The following is a 13,908-nucleotide window of genomic DNA, read 5'->3' as shown; positions in this document are numbered from 1 at the left end:
GTATAAACTATCAGTAAAACCTGTGCTGCGTACAACTAATACTGAGGTAAGCATATGTTGTTATTGCAGTCGATTAAATTCCAAGCCAAGTAATCTTTAAGAAGGGCCAGTATTGTTACGAGTGTTAGTGTGAATAATTTATTCCGGAACAGTCTCAAGGGATGATATCCCGATACTTGGGCACCTTCACCGCAGACAAATCACTTAGGGCAGTCACAACCCCACCCAACTTGAGTCAGAAACATAAGACGTCGTTTCTGTTACAGGATTTATCAACTTTGCTGTGTACCTCTTCAGAATGGATCTTAATCTTGTGTTTGTTCAACAATCCAGGAGGTATCGGCTAACGCCTCCGCCGCTGAGTACAATTATTATTTGCTCAGCAGTCACCACCACATGACGACCGGTACGGAACACCACAGGATATATCAATTCCATTTTATCCTTCATTACGCATTCTTTATAGGAGTCAAGTTTATCCGATCTTTAATAAGCCGAACATTCAGACAAGAAACTCAAAGGAAGCAGACTTCACTCCGGGTGAATTTGACTGTGTAATTTGACCTATCTCATAGTTCAAAATCGTTTGCCAAACTACGACCTACCCTGGTACACCACTCTCCCCACAGACACTCAAGGATATAAATAATACAATTACGTGAACTGTAAACATGGACTAAATTACGAGAAAACTAAATTAATGATCATCTGTCAATTGTTGTAGCTTTACTATGTTATTAAGAGATGTATGTATACATTATATATTTTATTGTTTTAGTGTTGTTATTGTTATTGCTTTAGTGTTTATATTGTTCTGAACAACAGATTGTAAATAAACAAGACAAGAGCACGCCACACCACGTGTCGTTCAACAGGCTTCGCTGAGGTTCAATGCAAAATTTCAAGTCTATACTTCATTTCATTATTGACAAATAGAACGACATACGGTAAAGAAATTTTTACATCCCCCGGAAAGTAAAAGAGAAATTGTGTCAGCGTCAAACTGAATGGCTTCAACGACGCTCGGCAATATTCCATGATTTGGCAATGCAACATTTTAGAACTCATTCTTGTCTATGCAGGAATGGTTTCACTTAAGTTTAATATAAAATGTCGAATTTACAGTTCATTTTATCCTCTAGATGGAAAACAGGCATATAGACATACAAAAAATAGATTGAAAAAATGTCGCATCATTTACCTCATTCTGGTAGAAATGAAATTTCACACAAAATTTCTAGTCTACAGCTGAAATTTTCTCGATATATGTCGCCACATGACATATTCACATTTTTTTTCATAAAATTGGATTTCATATCGATGTGGTAATAAATTATATTGGATGTGTTGGTATAATTAGGCTACATTTTTAATACGTTATACGTTAAAATCTCGTATAATTATATTGAGTTTTTTTTACAAATTAATTTATTGTATTACTTTCTCGTCCCATCATGGTTACCTTTAAGAACAATTCAAAAATATTCGCTAATGCCCAGCCAAATCCCATGGAGTGACATGCACCATAATCCCACTAAGAGTGTCTCATATAGAAATGAAGCTTCATGCATAATTTCAAGTCTATAAATCAGTTAGTTTTCGAGATTGATACAGATAGACAGACAGACAGAAATAAAATGTTCTCAGCCCCACGTGTTTTTGCTACCGGTCAGCCAATAAATCTGTTATTCACGTTTACAGAACACAATATATTTCCATATAGTTTCTTGCATTGTCTATAATCAGTAGTGCAAACCTTACTATGGAAGTCAAAAACCTCAGACTTAAAATTAATTCTTCTTACACGGACTATGGCAGTGACTAAGATCCGCTACTGAGATACTCTTCAGAATATTCATTGCAAAGATTCCAGAAATTTGTACTATTGGCCGTAAAACCTGTTTTGGTGAAGTCTCTTGTTATGTCCAATTTAACTAATACCGTTTAACAAATTTGTGATCATGAAATGACGGTGGTGCTTGACGATTAACGAAGAGCTTAAAAACGTTAGAATGACTGTTTACTGTATGGTTACGAATTGAAATTTGAAGAACACGTTATGGTATACTACAGATCAGTTAAAATGTAAAACGTAAAGATGAGCAACCAATGTAAATTGTAACATTATTTTTTCAATTTATAATACAGGACTTCCAAAATATTTTTCTTGAAAATTCAAGTAGAGAACTTGACAAGCCTCATATATATTTTTTTAGGACAACAAGCTTAGATATTGCAATTAGTCCTTAAAGTATCTTTGAACCACTTCCGGAGTGACAGGTTACTCTGAAAGGGTAAGGTTGGGGGTAGAGGCCACCTCCTGTCAAAATCCACGAGGAAAGATTTTGGGCATTAATCTGTCATGCCTCCTTGGAAGAAGGGGCGGCCAGCTTTTTACCAGCCTCTCCAGTGAAAGCGGGCAGGTGTGGCATGGCCTTATGTTTAGGCTAGCAACTGCCTTTAACACTTAGGGAGATCCACCAACTCAAACAGTCATCCCTCGATCACACAGTAGACTAGACATATCGATCTATCCTTGCACCCCGATATCTCGACATTTGCAGTTAGTGATGTGCCGCTCTTGGACATCCATATGGTTGCCCAGATTTAAGTGACTCATCAGTTTTTGCCGTACTCAATATAGGTTTAACTGGAAGTTGTAAATCAACCAAGTAGTAGTGAACTCTCATATTTCTTCCGTATGACTCAACATAGGACTGAATGTTTTGAGAAATCTTTCATTGTTGCTGCATGCCGTTTGTGGAAACCTCTTCTCATCTTCATGATATCCAGTGGAGGTCTTCCCCGAGATGTGGCTGGAATGAAGAATTTATGCATAGAGGCGTGGAAAATCTTATGACATGTTGGTTATTTACAAGTTTCTAAAACAAGTTACAATCAATTCTTTTTAAACACCAAATTTTTTGTTTCGAAATTCAGAATGTTTGTATTGTCTTTAAAATTTATATTGAGGACTCATCCATCTGAAAAACAAACCTACATCGCAAGCGGTGGAACAACGTCCTAGACTCATCTTATCCTGCTCTTGACACGGAACTCTAGTTTTAGATTTCCCAATCAACCTATCCTACTTGAAGAGCTTGCCAGGCGTTCCTCATTCCGAGCACATTCCTGCCAGGTCGCCCCCAGGAGGAGGGAAGAAAGCCCCTTCGCACTTCAGTCGCACTGGTTTGGAAGCGTCCGTAACAGCAACATGGTAAGTGCCCTCTTCCCCTGAACTGAAATCCAGAGGATGTTAGTGTTTGTGAGGTCCGAGAAAATCAATAGTTTCAGTTCAGTATTGCGTTATTTTACCCGTTCTCTTGCTGTATGAACATTTGTTTCGTATTAAGATCGTGTGGTTTCTTTTTAAACCTGTATTTAAATGAAGTTTTTTGTTTCTGCAACCTAGAATAAATGCATTGACGTCTAGATGGAAGATTGCAGTTGATGTTGCCATTAGCAATCCAAATAAACCCCTCAAAGCTTTAGGCATTATAGGTTACTTAATAGTATTATTTAGTATTTGCACGTAGTTTCCAAACTCTCTCCAAACATCAACAGGGAAGAAACGTAAATTTTAGGTCAAAAATCCTAGAGCTCACTTTGTTTCATAAGGGAGATTGAAGCAATATGTACAAAATATATGCAATTGAATTTCAAAATTTACGATAATATTTATCAACTGTACCATAAACCACAAGAGAGTTCTTAAGATTGCTAGAGTCAAATCAGTTAAACTTTGTTTCAAGATCATCAAATGATCATCCTGGCTATTAATATCATATTCGTAATAGTCATCAGCGAAGAACTAATTAAAGGATAACATTACTGGAAATGAATTTACAATAGGGCTAAAACTACGTGGTAGTCATGAGGACTTGCGGCCTCTAGTTGCTACTCACATTTAGTGGGAATCAGAGCTCAAAAGAGTCTGATTCTGGTTTAGGGACATACTATTTCAAACTCTGATCTGAGCACTTTGTAGTACCCTTTACCTCGGTTATCCTATTCTGCCTGATAAGGTCATTAGATATATCTGAGGTCTAAAAGATCCAAAAAACAGATCGGACTCTCCTAGGCAACAAAAACCATGTGAAACATGCAGTAACTTAAAACAGGCGTAATCTTTGTTTTAGGAATTTATTCATAAACATGCCGAAAACTGAAATCAAACTCAATCGTATAGGTATATGAGCTTCACGGTAGGTTTCGTAAAATATTTCATTTTTGTTTGTATGCTATTTCCAATAACGCTGGCACATCAAAGCTTCAGTGGTTTGATGGTTGGATTAGAATTAAAATAAATTGGATCAGATATCTTTGACCCAAATTAAACTCTGTAACTACTAAAAACACAATATATGTTCGAATCAACCCCGTTTTTAATAAAATTGTTAATCAGCTTGTCCATTTTTATGTATCTGCCAAGCGCTAGTTTGTCACTTTTATGTGGAATACTAGTTTATTAGGATGACTCTTATGAGGAAGGCTGCCCACGCAAGCGCGAGTGAGACAATTTGTTTTGCAATCGACTATCTGTGGCTAATGTAAAATTTTGCCTGCATACAGGTATTATAAAAATACATGTTTGTGCAGTTGTAATGTAATGTACACTGCAGTTGAATTGAACAATGTAGTTCAATTTGTAGTTGTAATTATAGTTCAATAGTACATTCTATATTATGTAATTAAATTGTAAACATATTACAAATAAATAAAGCCAGCAAAAACCCCCAATGACAACAAACACCAAAATAACTGACCGCTTATGATCACTTAAGATTTTATAACCTAGGCCTAGGCTCCCAAATGTTTTTTTATTAAGGAAAGCAAATAAAAGTATTCATTAAATATACTCATTTAATACATTAAAAGTTGTATGTAACTTTTCAATGATACTTACTAAACACACAAGATTGCGTTAAGTAATAATATTATGGGAGAGAGATAACACTTCTCCGTTGTCACCACTTGTTCTTGGTTAAATAGCACCGAATTTACTGCACAGCCTGTACAAAACACTACTTAAGTTTTTAGTCTGGAAAAACCTTTCTGTATATCATTTATTTCGGGTGTACCATATTCAAAACACAAATTGAACGACACTTACAAAAACGTACACAAGTAATTTGGATTATTTTTTCATTAAAACAATAGGTTTTCTTTGTTCTTTATTCGTAATTAGTCACGGGTATGTTTACTACATGCTAAAATGACACACATATATTTATCTGTATTTGTTTTAGTTTTCGAAGAAATTTCGATATCCAAAACAATTTTAAATATGAATTAGTATGATTGCAAGTGTTTTATATTAAGTAATTTAATAAAAGGGCGGTTTTAACATTTATGTTATTTACATAATGTAAATTATTGTTTAACATTCATCACTAGAAAAACACTGCACCGACATTACGAATATACTGTAGCGTATTTTCAAAGAGATAAAACTCATCGCGTTTCCAGTTTATATAAAATATCTATAAAAAAGATAGTATGAGATACGTGTTTATGTTTCAAAACTTTGTCTTCATATTTTTTTTGTTTAATTTCCAGTCCAGAAGATTTGGAACATCAAGGGCCCCTCCCCCAGCGCCCCCTGCAGTTTCATCGCCCTTTGAAAGCAAGCACGAGGAGCCTGAAAGTATGTGAACTAATAATATTGTATCTTTAATTACTATTTAATGTTTACAAAGAAAAAAATAATGTACCGTTTCTAAGTATTCTTATAAATTATAATTTAAAAAATCTATAAAATGTTACTTTTGATTTTTTATAAGTGTAATTAAAATGTTATTCGAGTTACTTTACTATGTTAATTGTAATACACGCAAAAAGGTATTAATTATTTTCTGGCTTTCGAAATCATACATACTATATATACGTACCGTACACAATTATATACAGTATGTATATACTGTGTCATTGAACTTTAAGCTCAGGTTTTCGTATGTTCTAAATTTGGGTTTATAAAAGCTTAAGAATTTCAAATATGCATGCAGTTTTGTACTAAAACTATAAAACATTATTTACATACATACAAAATTAGAAGTATAATTTTAGTTGGGCACTGCTAGTACAATAATAATAATAATAATAATAATAAAATAATACACACACGAAAATAAATATTCTTTTTGTAAATTTCTTTAAATATATTAGCTTTTTTATTCCTTAATACTCACTGACTATTCATTTTTATAAATACTCTATCTAGCAAAAGAATAATCATCTGAAGCAGTTATTTCGTTTATAAAAACTAGCCAAATAATGAGCTTTTGTATAAATGCCAATTACAGATAGATATGTGTTATAGTAGACTGCTGTTTTTATAACTACAGTAACTGTTTGACACTTAGAATTAGAAAGCTTCATCCGTTTTTATTTGTTTACTTAAGGGCCAAACATTGTTATACAAGTAATATGCAAATGTCACAATATTAATCTTTATATTTTCCCCAAACTGATGTTTATGCTTTGTATTACATGACCCTTTGACACAAAGCAAAGGCACGTACATTTTCCCCTGTGATTTCTACCAACATGGATTAACCATTCATTTTGTGTTTTTCTTTGTATTACTAGATCATAGAACAAGGTAAAAACACAGCATGCTCTATTTTTGATGTATTGTTCATAAAGCTGAGTTATACACTGTACAAAAGAAGCACTTGAGTACACTGATTTCTGTTGACATGATCTTCGATATTTTGATTTAAATTATAAGAAATTATCTTAAATAACACACTGCAAATGGACATAATCTAATATATTATCCAGTTTGTGGAAATGAGGACTGGTAGATAAAATGCTTTAAAAATGTAGAGCTACAAAACCACCTAATACTTCATTTCGTTATAGGAATTGTAAAATATATAATTTTGGAACAGTTTAAAGAACTTGAAAATTATTAAAAATTAAAAATAAATTCTACTAAGACATTTTCTATGATTATTGCACTTTAAAATATATTTCCTGAAGGTAAAAAATAGAAAAATATTTCATTGTTCCACGTTGAACTTGAGACATTTATCTAAACGAATAGTAACTACAAGGTAAATAAACACTGGAAAAAAGTTAATCTATTTTTCAATTTATTTTGCCAATTTTGAAATATTTTTAAATTTAGGGGAGAAACTGTTCCTCTTTGTTCTAACATTCTTCCCAACCGCCTTTGCAGAATATAAAAGTTTGTAAAAAAATGAGACGTTTAACAGTTATTTTATGATACATTTTTATTAATATCTCTCATAATCCTATTCTAAAAATAAACCACTGCAAAATAGCAGAATAGTATGAAAATGTTCTCTGTACATCCTTTATTGGCATAAGTGTGTAGTAATAACTAAAACACAAATATTATGATATTGTTTTCACTATAACAAATCCAGGATAATATTATTATATAGATGAATTAAAACATTCAGTGGCTATAACAATTGTGTTCATAAAATTTTACAACTAATCAAATTGTATGGAATCGTGTTACAGAAAAGAAGAAAGAGGAATACGTTGTAGGCGATAACGAACTTAAAGGTGAGTTTATCATTTATTACGACTATAGAATGAGAATGAAAACATCTGGTCTAAAGAACAACTTCATAAACGTCTAGTGCAAGTGTATGCAGAGTAGCACAAGTATTTCATACGTTATTTTGCTACTTGTCATTCAAAGGATTTTTTTGTTTTAAGCCGTAAATTTGTGTTCTGAACATAGAATATATACTTTTCAAATTATTTATACAGAAAATTCAAATCAATCGGTTAAAAATTGATTATAATTTTTCTGAAAGTGAAATATCTTATAGAGGAAAGTATTACGTTGACCACTAATTATTTTTTTTTATCTCTGATGTTAGTAATATTTAAGAAATTTGAAGTAAAGTTTGCATTAAAAACTGAAATGTATGGATATACAAAAAAATTATAAGGTTTTTCCCTTTGAAAATTGTTGAAACCTTTTAGAAAGAAACATACTACTTGGGGATTAATTTTAGCTCCAGATGACATTTGGTGGATTCAAAATGTTATAAATTACTCTTTAACGGCCAATGGGAGGGGAAGTTGCCCTATAATTCAATATTTCGAAAAGTGAAATTAATTTCTAATACATCTTTGACTAAGAAAATAAAACAAGCATGTTGCGTTTCAACTCTACACTGCCTATCACCATAGTTTTTACTATTGTGTAGATAAAGCACGAAAACAAAAGATTTTAGTGAAAGTTTGAATTATTTAGTTTAATAAGCTTAGTGATAGTTAAATTGACTCATTCAAAATTTTAATAAACGTTATATAAACATTTTAGAAAAATACGCACACATTTTAAATCACTTTGAATGTAAACTTACAGAACAAAGTTTTAAACGCTCTCAAATTTTTAAACGTTGTTTTCTCTGTCGATATCTTCTGCAATTTCCTTGTTACGAGTTCAATCTTTTAGTAATGTCAAGGTACCTGCACTAAGAACAAGCGAAATTTTCATCTTAAAATTAATTGTAATAAATGCCACAAAAATATACTACCAAAGTGTATGGTTTCGATTCACTTTTTAAAAATTAAAGTGGAAAGGGTATGTGTTAGAAAAGGGGAAGGGCTAGGTTTTAAAATATTCAGTTGAGGGGTATACCTCTCAAGAGAAGCTCTCAAAAATTAAAGTTCGGTGGGTCAAAAATAAGTTAGATAAACATAACATTTACTTAAATATATTTAAATGTGGTTTCATTAGAACAACAAACATTGTTTTTAAATTTTGTATTAGTAAGACCTAGTAAAACACCACGTATGATTAAAATAATTTAATTTAACTGTTATGAATTGATAAATAAAATATGCATCAAAACGAAAAAGTAAAAAATCAGTTTGGTCCATATTTATATAAGGGGTTTTGTAAAAAATGTTATGCTTTATCAGTTTCAAAAATCATTTCACCAAAAACCCGTTTCGTTAGTTCAAAACGCTTTGCACAATTTCATACGTAAGGCAATAGTAGACTGCATGATTAATCTTTATTTGTGATCTTATATTATGAAAGGCTTTTTACTATTAAAATATGATCATCATAGTTCTGACGAGATATTATCCAATCGGTTAAACGATTTATACATGACATGCCTTTACGTAATTATTATAAGTCAACAAAGTAATTTTTAAAGTGGACCCAAGTTACAACCCAGCAGTTGTGTGAGACCCATTATTGGTTACAGTGAAACATACGATATGCAGTTTCTGCTCGCTGTTCTCCCAGTTACTCTAGGCTACGGATGTCTGTTTTCTGAAACAAAGAGCAAATCTTTGTCGGCATGTTTTGTCTTGAGCGCCACAAAACTTTCCAGTTACGACTCCTGTTATGACGCGCTTAGCATTGTTTCTTGAATTGTTCTCTCCCCTTTCTCTAATTTTAACTTCACCTTTTGTGTTTGTACCAGAAAAAAATTACCGTAGATATTGAATTTTTCTTCTTTCCCTATATTTAGTAAGTCAGAAACGTGTTTACTAGTAATCCACGTTAAGTATAATTGTGTATGGATAGGATAAGGACACCTTATTTGGGTGATGTTTATTATGTTCAATACAACATAATTATTCTTATTTGAAAGGTATGTTTAGATATTTAAAACTCAAATATTAAATTGTGTTATGTGAAAATCGTTAACACATAAAACAGTGCTACGGCCCTCCAGAGGGTCGGTGTCATTGATAAAACCTCTTGTAAATTTGAGTACAATGACAGTGTAATTTTAAACACCGGATATTTCTTAGCCTAACATTAACCAATAGATTGTTGGATTATTGGTCTTTTAATCAATGTAAAGTGTTATGTCACCGTGCAGGCATCAACGCTGTATTCAACATCTACGACGCGTGCGGGGCGGGTACGATTGACTGCTGTCAGGTACCTGACGCTCTTAGAGCCCTCGGACTCAACCCTACCATCGGGCTCGTCGAGAAAATCGCTGGAGCAATTAAGCCTGGTACGTATATACCATTCATTAGTGTCAGGCATAATTTTTAAATATGTGGGTTTTGTAATTATTACTTCGGGGTAGTCCATCGGATACTCCTAGGGAAAATAATTAGGGAAAGAGTTGTAGACCTTTCCCTAGTAATGTCCATTAATGAGACCTTTACGAACATTTAAGTTCTTATATTACAAATAGAACTTACAATTATCATTTTCAGCACATCATTGTAAAAGGTGTATTTAAATAAAGGGTTGGATTGAAAAAAAAAACATAAACAATTCTAAGCATATTGGTAAAAATAATACCGTGTAAAGGTTATCATCATGTAGAGAATTTCTTAATTACATCCAGGCATTCATTAATTCGTGCGTGCCTTCAAACTTATTAGCTTAATTTTCTTCGTAACTCTCCCAAGCATACGTTTTTTCTGAGATTTCACGTTTATTTAAGATGTTTGTTATTTTCTACAAAATAATGAAAGCTACACCAAAAACCAAGCTTGCACTAGAATATTCAATAAGTTGTGGCGGAAAAAAATGTATAAAATTTTTCACTGTTTTTACTGAATTTGTGCATTGTATCACTAACACGCTTGGTACTAGATATACACGGCACTTAACCCACTACTACCAAATTAATTATCCATATAAATGATATTTTGATCAGTTATGGACTCAATTCATTAAATATGAAATACGGAATTTTGCAGGGGAGAAGCAGTTCACTGTGGAAGAGTTCGTTCCGATCTATGGCAAGTGCAAGATAGACAAAGATAATGGAGTTTACGAGGACTTCATCGAGTGTCTGAAGCTATACGACAAGGCAGAGAACGGCTACATGCCTCTCGCAGAGCTCACGTATGCTCTCAGCTCTCTAGGTCAGTAACCTTATGACAAGTCCAACAGTTCGTTGGAAAATTTCTACTATTTATCTGCACGCCTCAATATACTGTACGATAGTTCATCTAACATTCTTAAAACTTTTATTGGTTGGAATATAGATTCCAAGTTACCAACCAATTATCTGAAGCAGGGCTTGTCCAGGACTTTTTGGCTGGAAAGAAATGGAGTTTTGTGAATCCCCGAATGCTATTTACAATGATAAACTTTCAAACCTTTTTTGGTAGGAAATCACGATAAGGAAAGCTAATAATCCTATTAGCTTAATATGACTAAGGAATAGCAAAAACTAGCTGGTTTATGAAAGCAGTTGGGTTGGAAAGATTGAGATTTATTAATCCAAGGAAATTCACCTAAAGCAGTTAGTTGAATTATCAAAGATTTACTTCCCGAAAAGATTTACCAATCAGACGATGTTTTATTACCACCAGACGGTTTATTGAAGACTTTCTTACCGGAAATATGAGAGACTTATCAATACCACAAACGATATTCACCATAAACACTAAACAGGAGCTTACCATTTTGGGATAGACAAACTGTGTGTGTATTCCACTGAAAACAATTCTATAGTTCTTATTTTCTTCAATTGATATTAATTATTTTGCCCCAATATCGCGACATTTGCCGTTTATGATGTGTTGTTCCTGGAGATCCATTGGGTTGTCCAGATATAAGTGACGTATGGGTTTTTTACTGTACCCAGTGTAGGAACTGGAAAGTATAAACCAGCCAGAAGTTGAAACTTTCTTTTGGCGTCTCGTTGCATGTAATTTTTTAAAATCCCTCCTGAAGAATTAAACTTCCCAAAAGAATCCCATATGATTGAACGACATTTGGAACATTATATGTTAGTTTTTACAATTGAAAATGGTTAAAACTATCAAAAGACATCTTCTATACATGTCCAAATGATTTTGTCTCTTTCTTATACGTTGGTACAAAATTGATAAGAAAATTGAGCCAATGGTTCTTCCGAGAACTGATAGGCTGCGAGTTGGGCACTGAATACTAGTACAGACAATCAGTATAATGTGTACGATTATGTAAGTAATATTGTGACTAGCTAGAAATAACTAACATTTATCTGAAATTATTGTCCAACATCAATTTTCTCCCAATCAAAACGTGTTCACCGTTTACACACAAGCAGTAGAAGGAACGGACACGTGAAGAACCATTTAATCTACAGAAAGACCATACAATAAGACCATACATCTTATTATTGTATTTCATTAACATTATATATCTTCATTGTTTCATTATAACAACGAAGTTTCTCATTATTAGATTTCGCATTTGGAAATATAATATTATTTTCGCTTCAGGTGAAAAACTGTCAGAGGAAGAGTTGGACACTGTTTTGAATGACTGTATGGATCCTGAAGACGACGAGGGTAATATTCCTTATATCCGTAAGTATTAATCCATATTTAATTATTTTTTCACTTCATTTATTGCATCATGTTGGTTTACAATGTTGAGCACAGATCAGTAAATATATGATTTGTCAATTCGCTACACTTCAATTGTTTAAAATCTAAAGTATGCGATTTAATAAAATATTATATTCACGATCATGTATAATAATGTTTAGCAGAATAAGTTGATATTTACATTTTTAATGACATGGCGAACTAAAAAGTTTATGTTGCATACATTAGCTGCTTACATTTTGGGTTAGCTTTTGTTTTAAATAGTCCCTCAAGAACATATATAAATATTACAGGGGGAAATAGAGGAAATCTCCAGATTGATCCCTTTCCTATGATCCAAACAAACGAAGTTTCAAATGAATTGCGTAACTGTTCAACTTGTAGAACATTAGTTGGCCTTAGACCCCTGTTACACTAGCCAGCAATCAACTGATTGTCGTTCATGTCGTCTTCAGCAAGTGTGTACTTTCTATAGGTCATGCAATTCGCCAAAGCTGTAGAACCCCCCCCCCCCGGAGTTCAGTTCCAGTGTTGGTCTGTAAAATATATTGAACAAGTAAATGTCAAGTGAATGTAGCAATGTTAAATAAATGAAAACTAGGATAATTATAATTCATAACATATTATTTTTACATGGAATTCATAATTAATGGATTTTTAAATCAGTTCAAGGTAAAAAGAGCTAACCAATTAGTCTTCAATGAGTTGAGTTACACTAACAGTTTATGCTTATGTATAGAGCAGCTAATCATCTCCGCCTACTCAAATCATGGAAAAATGTGTTTTCTGATAATCCTGACTAGTTCAAATTATTTTTACAGTACTTTGAATAACAATGTATTTTATTAGTTCATCTGATAAGCCTGGTGTATAACAAGATATTGCATATTTTTGTAATGTCCTACGTTCAACAATTTTAAATGATCATAATTGTATCAGGAGTTTATACATTTCTTTTTTTTTTTCAATCACTCTTTCTGTAGTAATAGATCATATAACGATATGAAGCTTAACTAATGCTTTGCTTTTCAGGTTTTACACCAATTCCTAATAGACATAAAATTGTACATTGCACCGGACTAACTATTGCTAGGAAAAAGTTTACGATGGTATAATAAGTAGTTCTTATGCCATATGTTAAGTTCAGAGTTTCATTTGTATACATTATACGAAGCCTTAAAAGGTTACAAATGTACTATACAAACCCCCATTTAAATGTTATGAAAATTAATTTTAACCATATGGTGATGCGATCATTCATGAGACGCCTTCAGATAACAGGATACTAGTAACTGTACAATGTTCGTAATGTATGTGTGAGATAGAAGGCGCTATGTTTTGTGTGAGAGACAAATGTTATTGATATTATTAATAAAGAAGAAAGAAAATGTATGTAATTTAGTAACATAAGTATAATTTGGTTTTGATGCAATGAATAAATCCTTTGTTTTTCTCTATTTCAGCATTCTTGGCGAGAATGTGTGAAAAGCCAGTTCCAAAGGACGTCAAACCTCTTTAGACAAACAAAAATCTCGTGAAAAGCTGTCATGTATTTGTAAAACAAATTTTGAAAGCTAATAAAAAATAAATAACATACAAATGTAA

General features: G+C 32.6%; 1 protein-coding gene across 1 annotated transcript; it reads left to right on the top strand.

Moving 5' to 3' along the window:
* The first annotated feature begins 3,040 nt into the window (after positions 1 to 3,040).
* LOC124368580 (myosin light chain alkali-like) lies at positions 3,041 to 13,908 on the top strand. The gene is made up of 7 exons (XM_046825823.1): positions 3,041 to 3,217; positions 5,560 to 5,647; positions 7,495 to 7,539; positions 9,837 to 9,977; positions 10,678 to 10,845; positions 12,196 to 12,282; positions 13,767 to 13,908. Exons 1-7 carry the CDS (start codon positions 3,215 to 3,217, stop codon positions 13,820 to 13,822), a joined length of 588 nt encoding a protein of 195 aa, XP_046681779.1. The 5' UTR covers positions 3,041 to 3,214; the 3' UTR covers positions 13,823 to 13,908.

The sequence above is a fragment of the Homalodisca vitripennis genome, chromosome X (genome assembly GCF_021130785.1).
Source record: "Homalodisca vitripennis isolate AUS2020 chromosome X, UT_GWSS_2.1, whole genome shotgun sequence".
NCBI classification, from domain to species: Eukaryota; Metazoa; Arthropoda; class Insecta; order Hemiptera; family Cicadellidae; genus Homalodisca; species Homalodisca vitripennis.
This window is presented reverse-complemented; position numbering and strand designations above follow the sequence as displayed.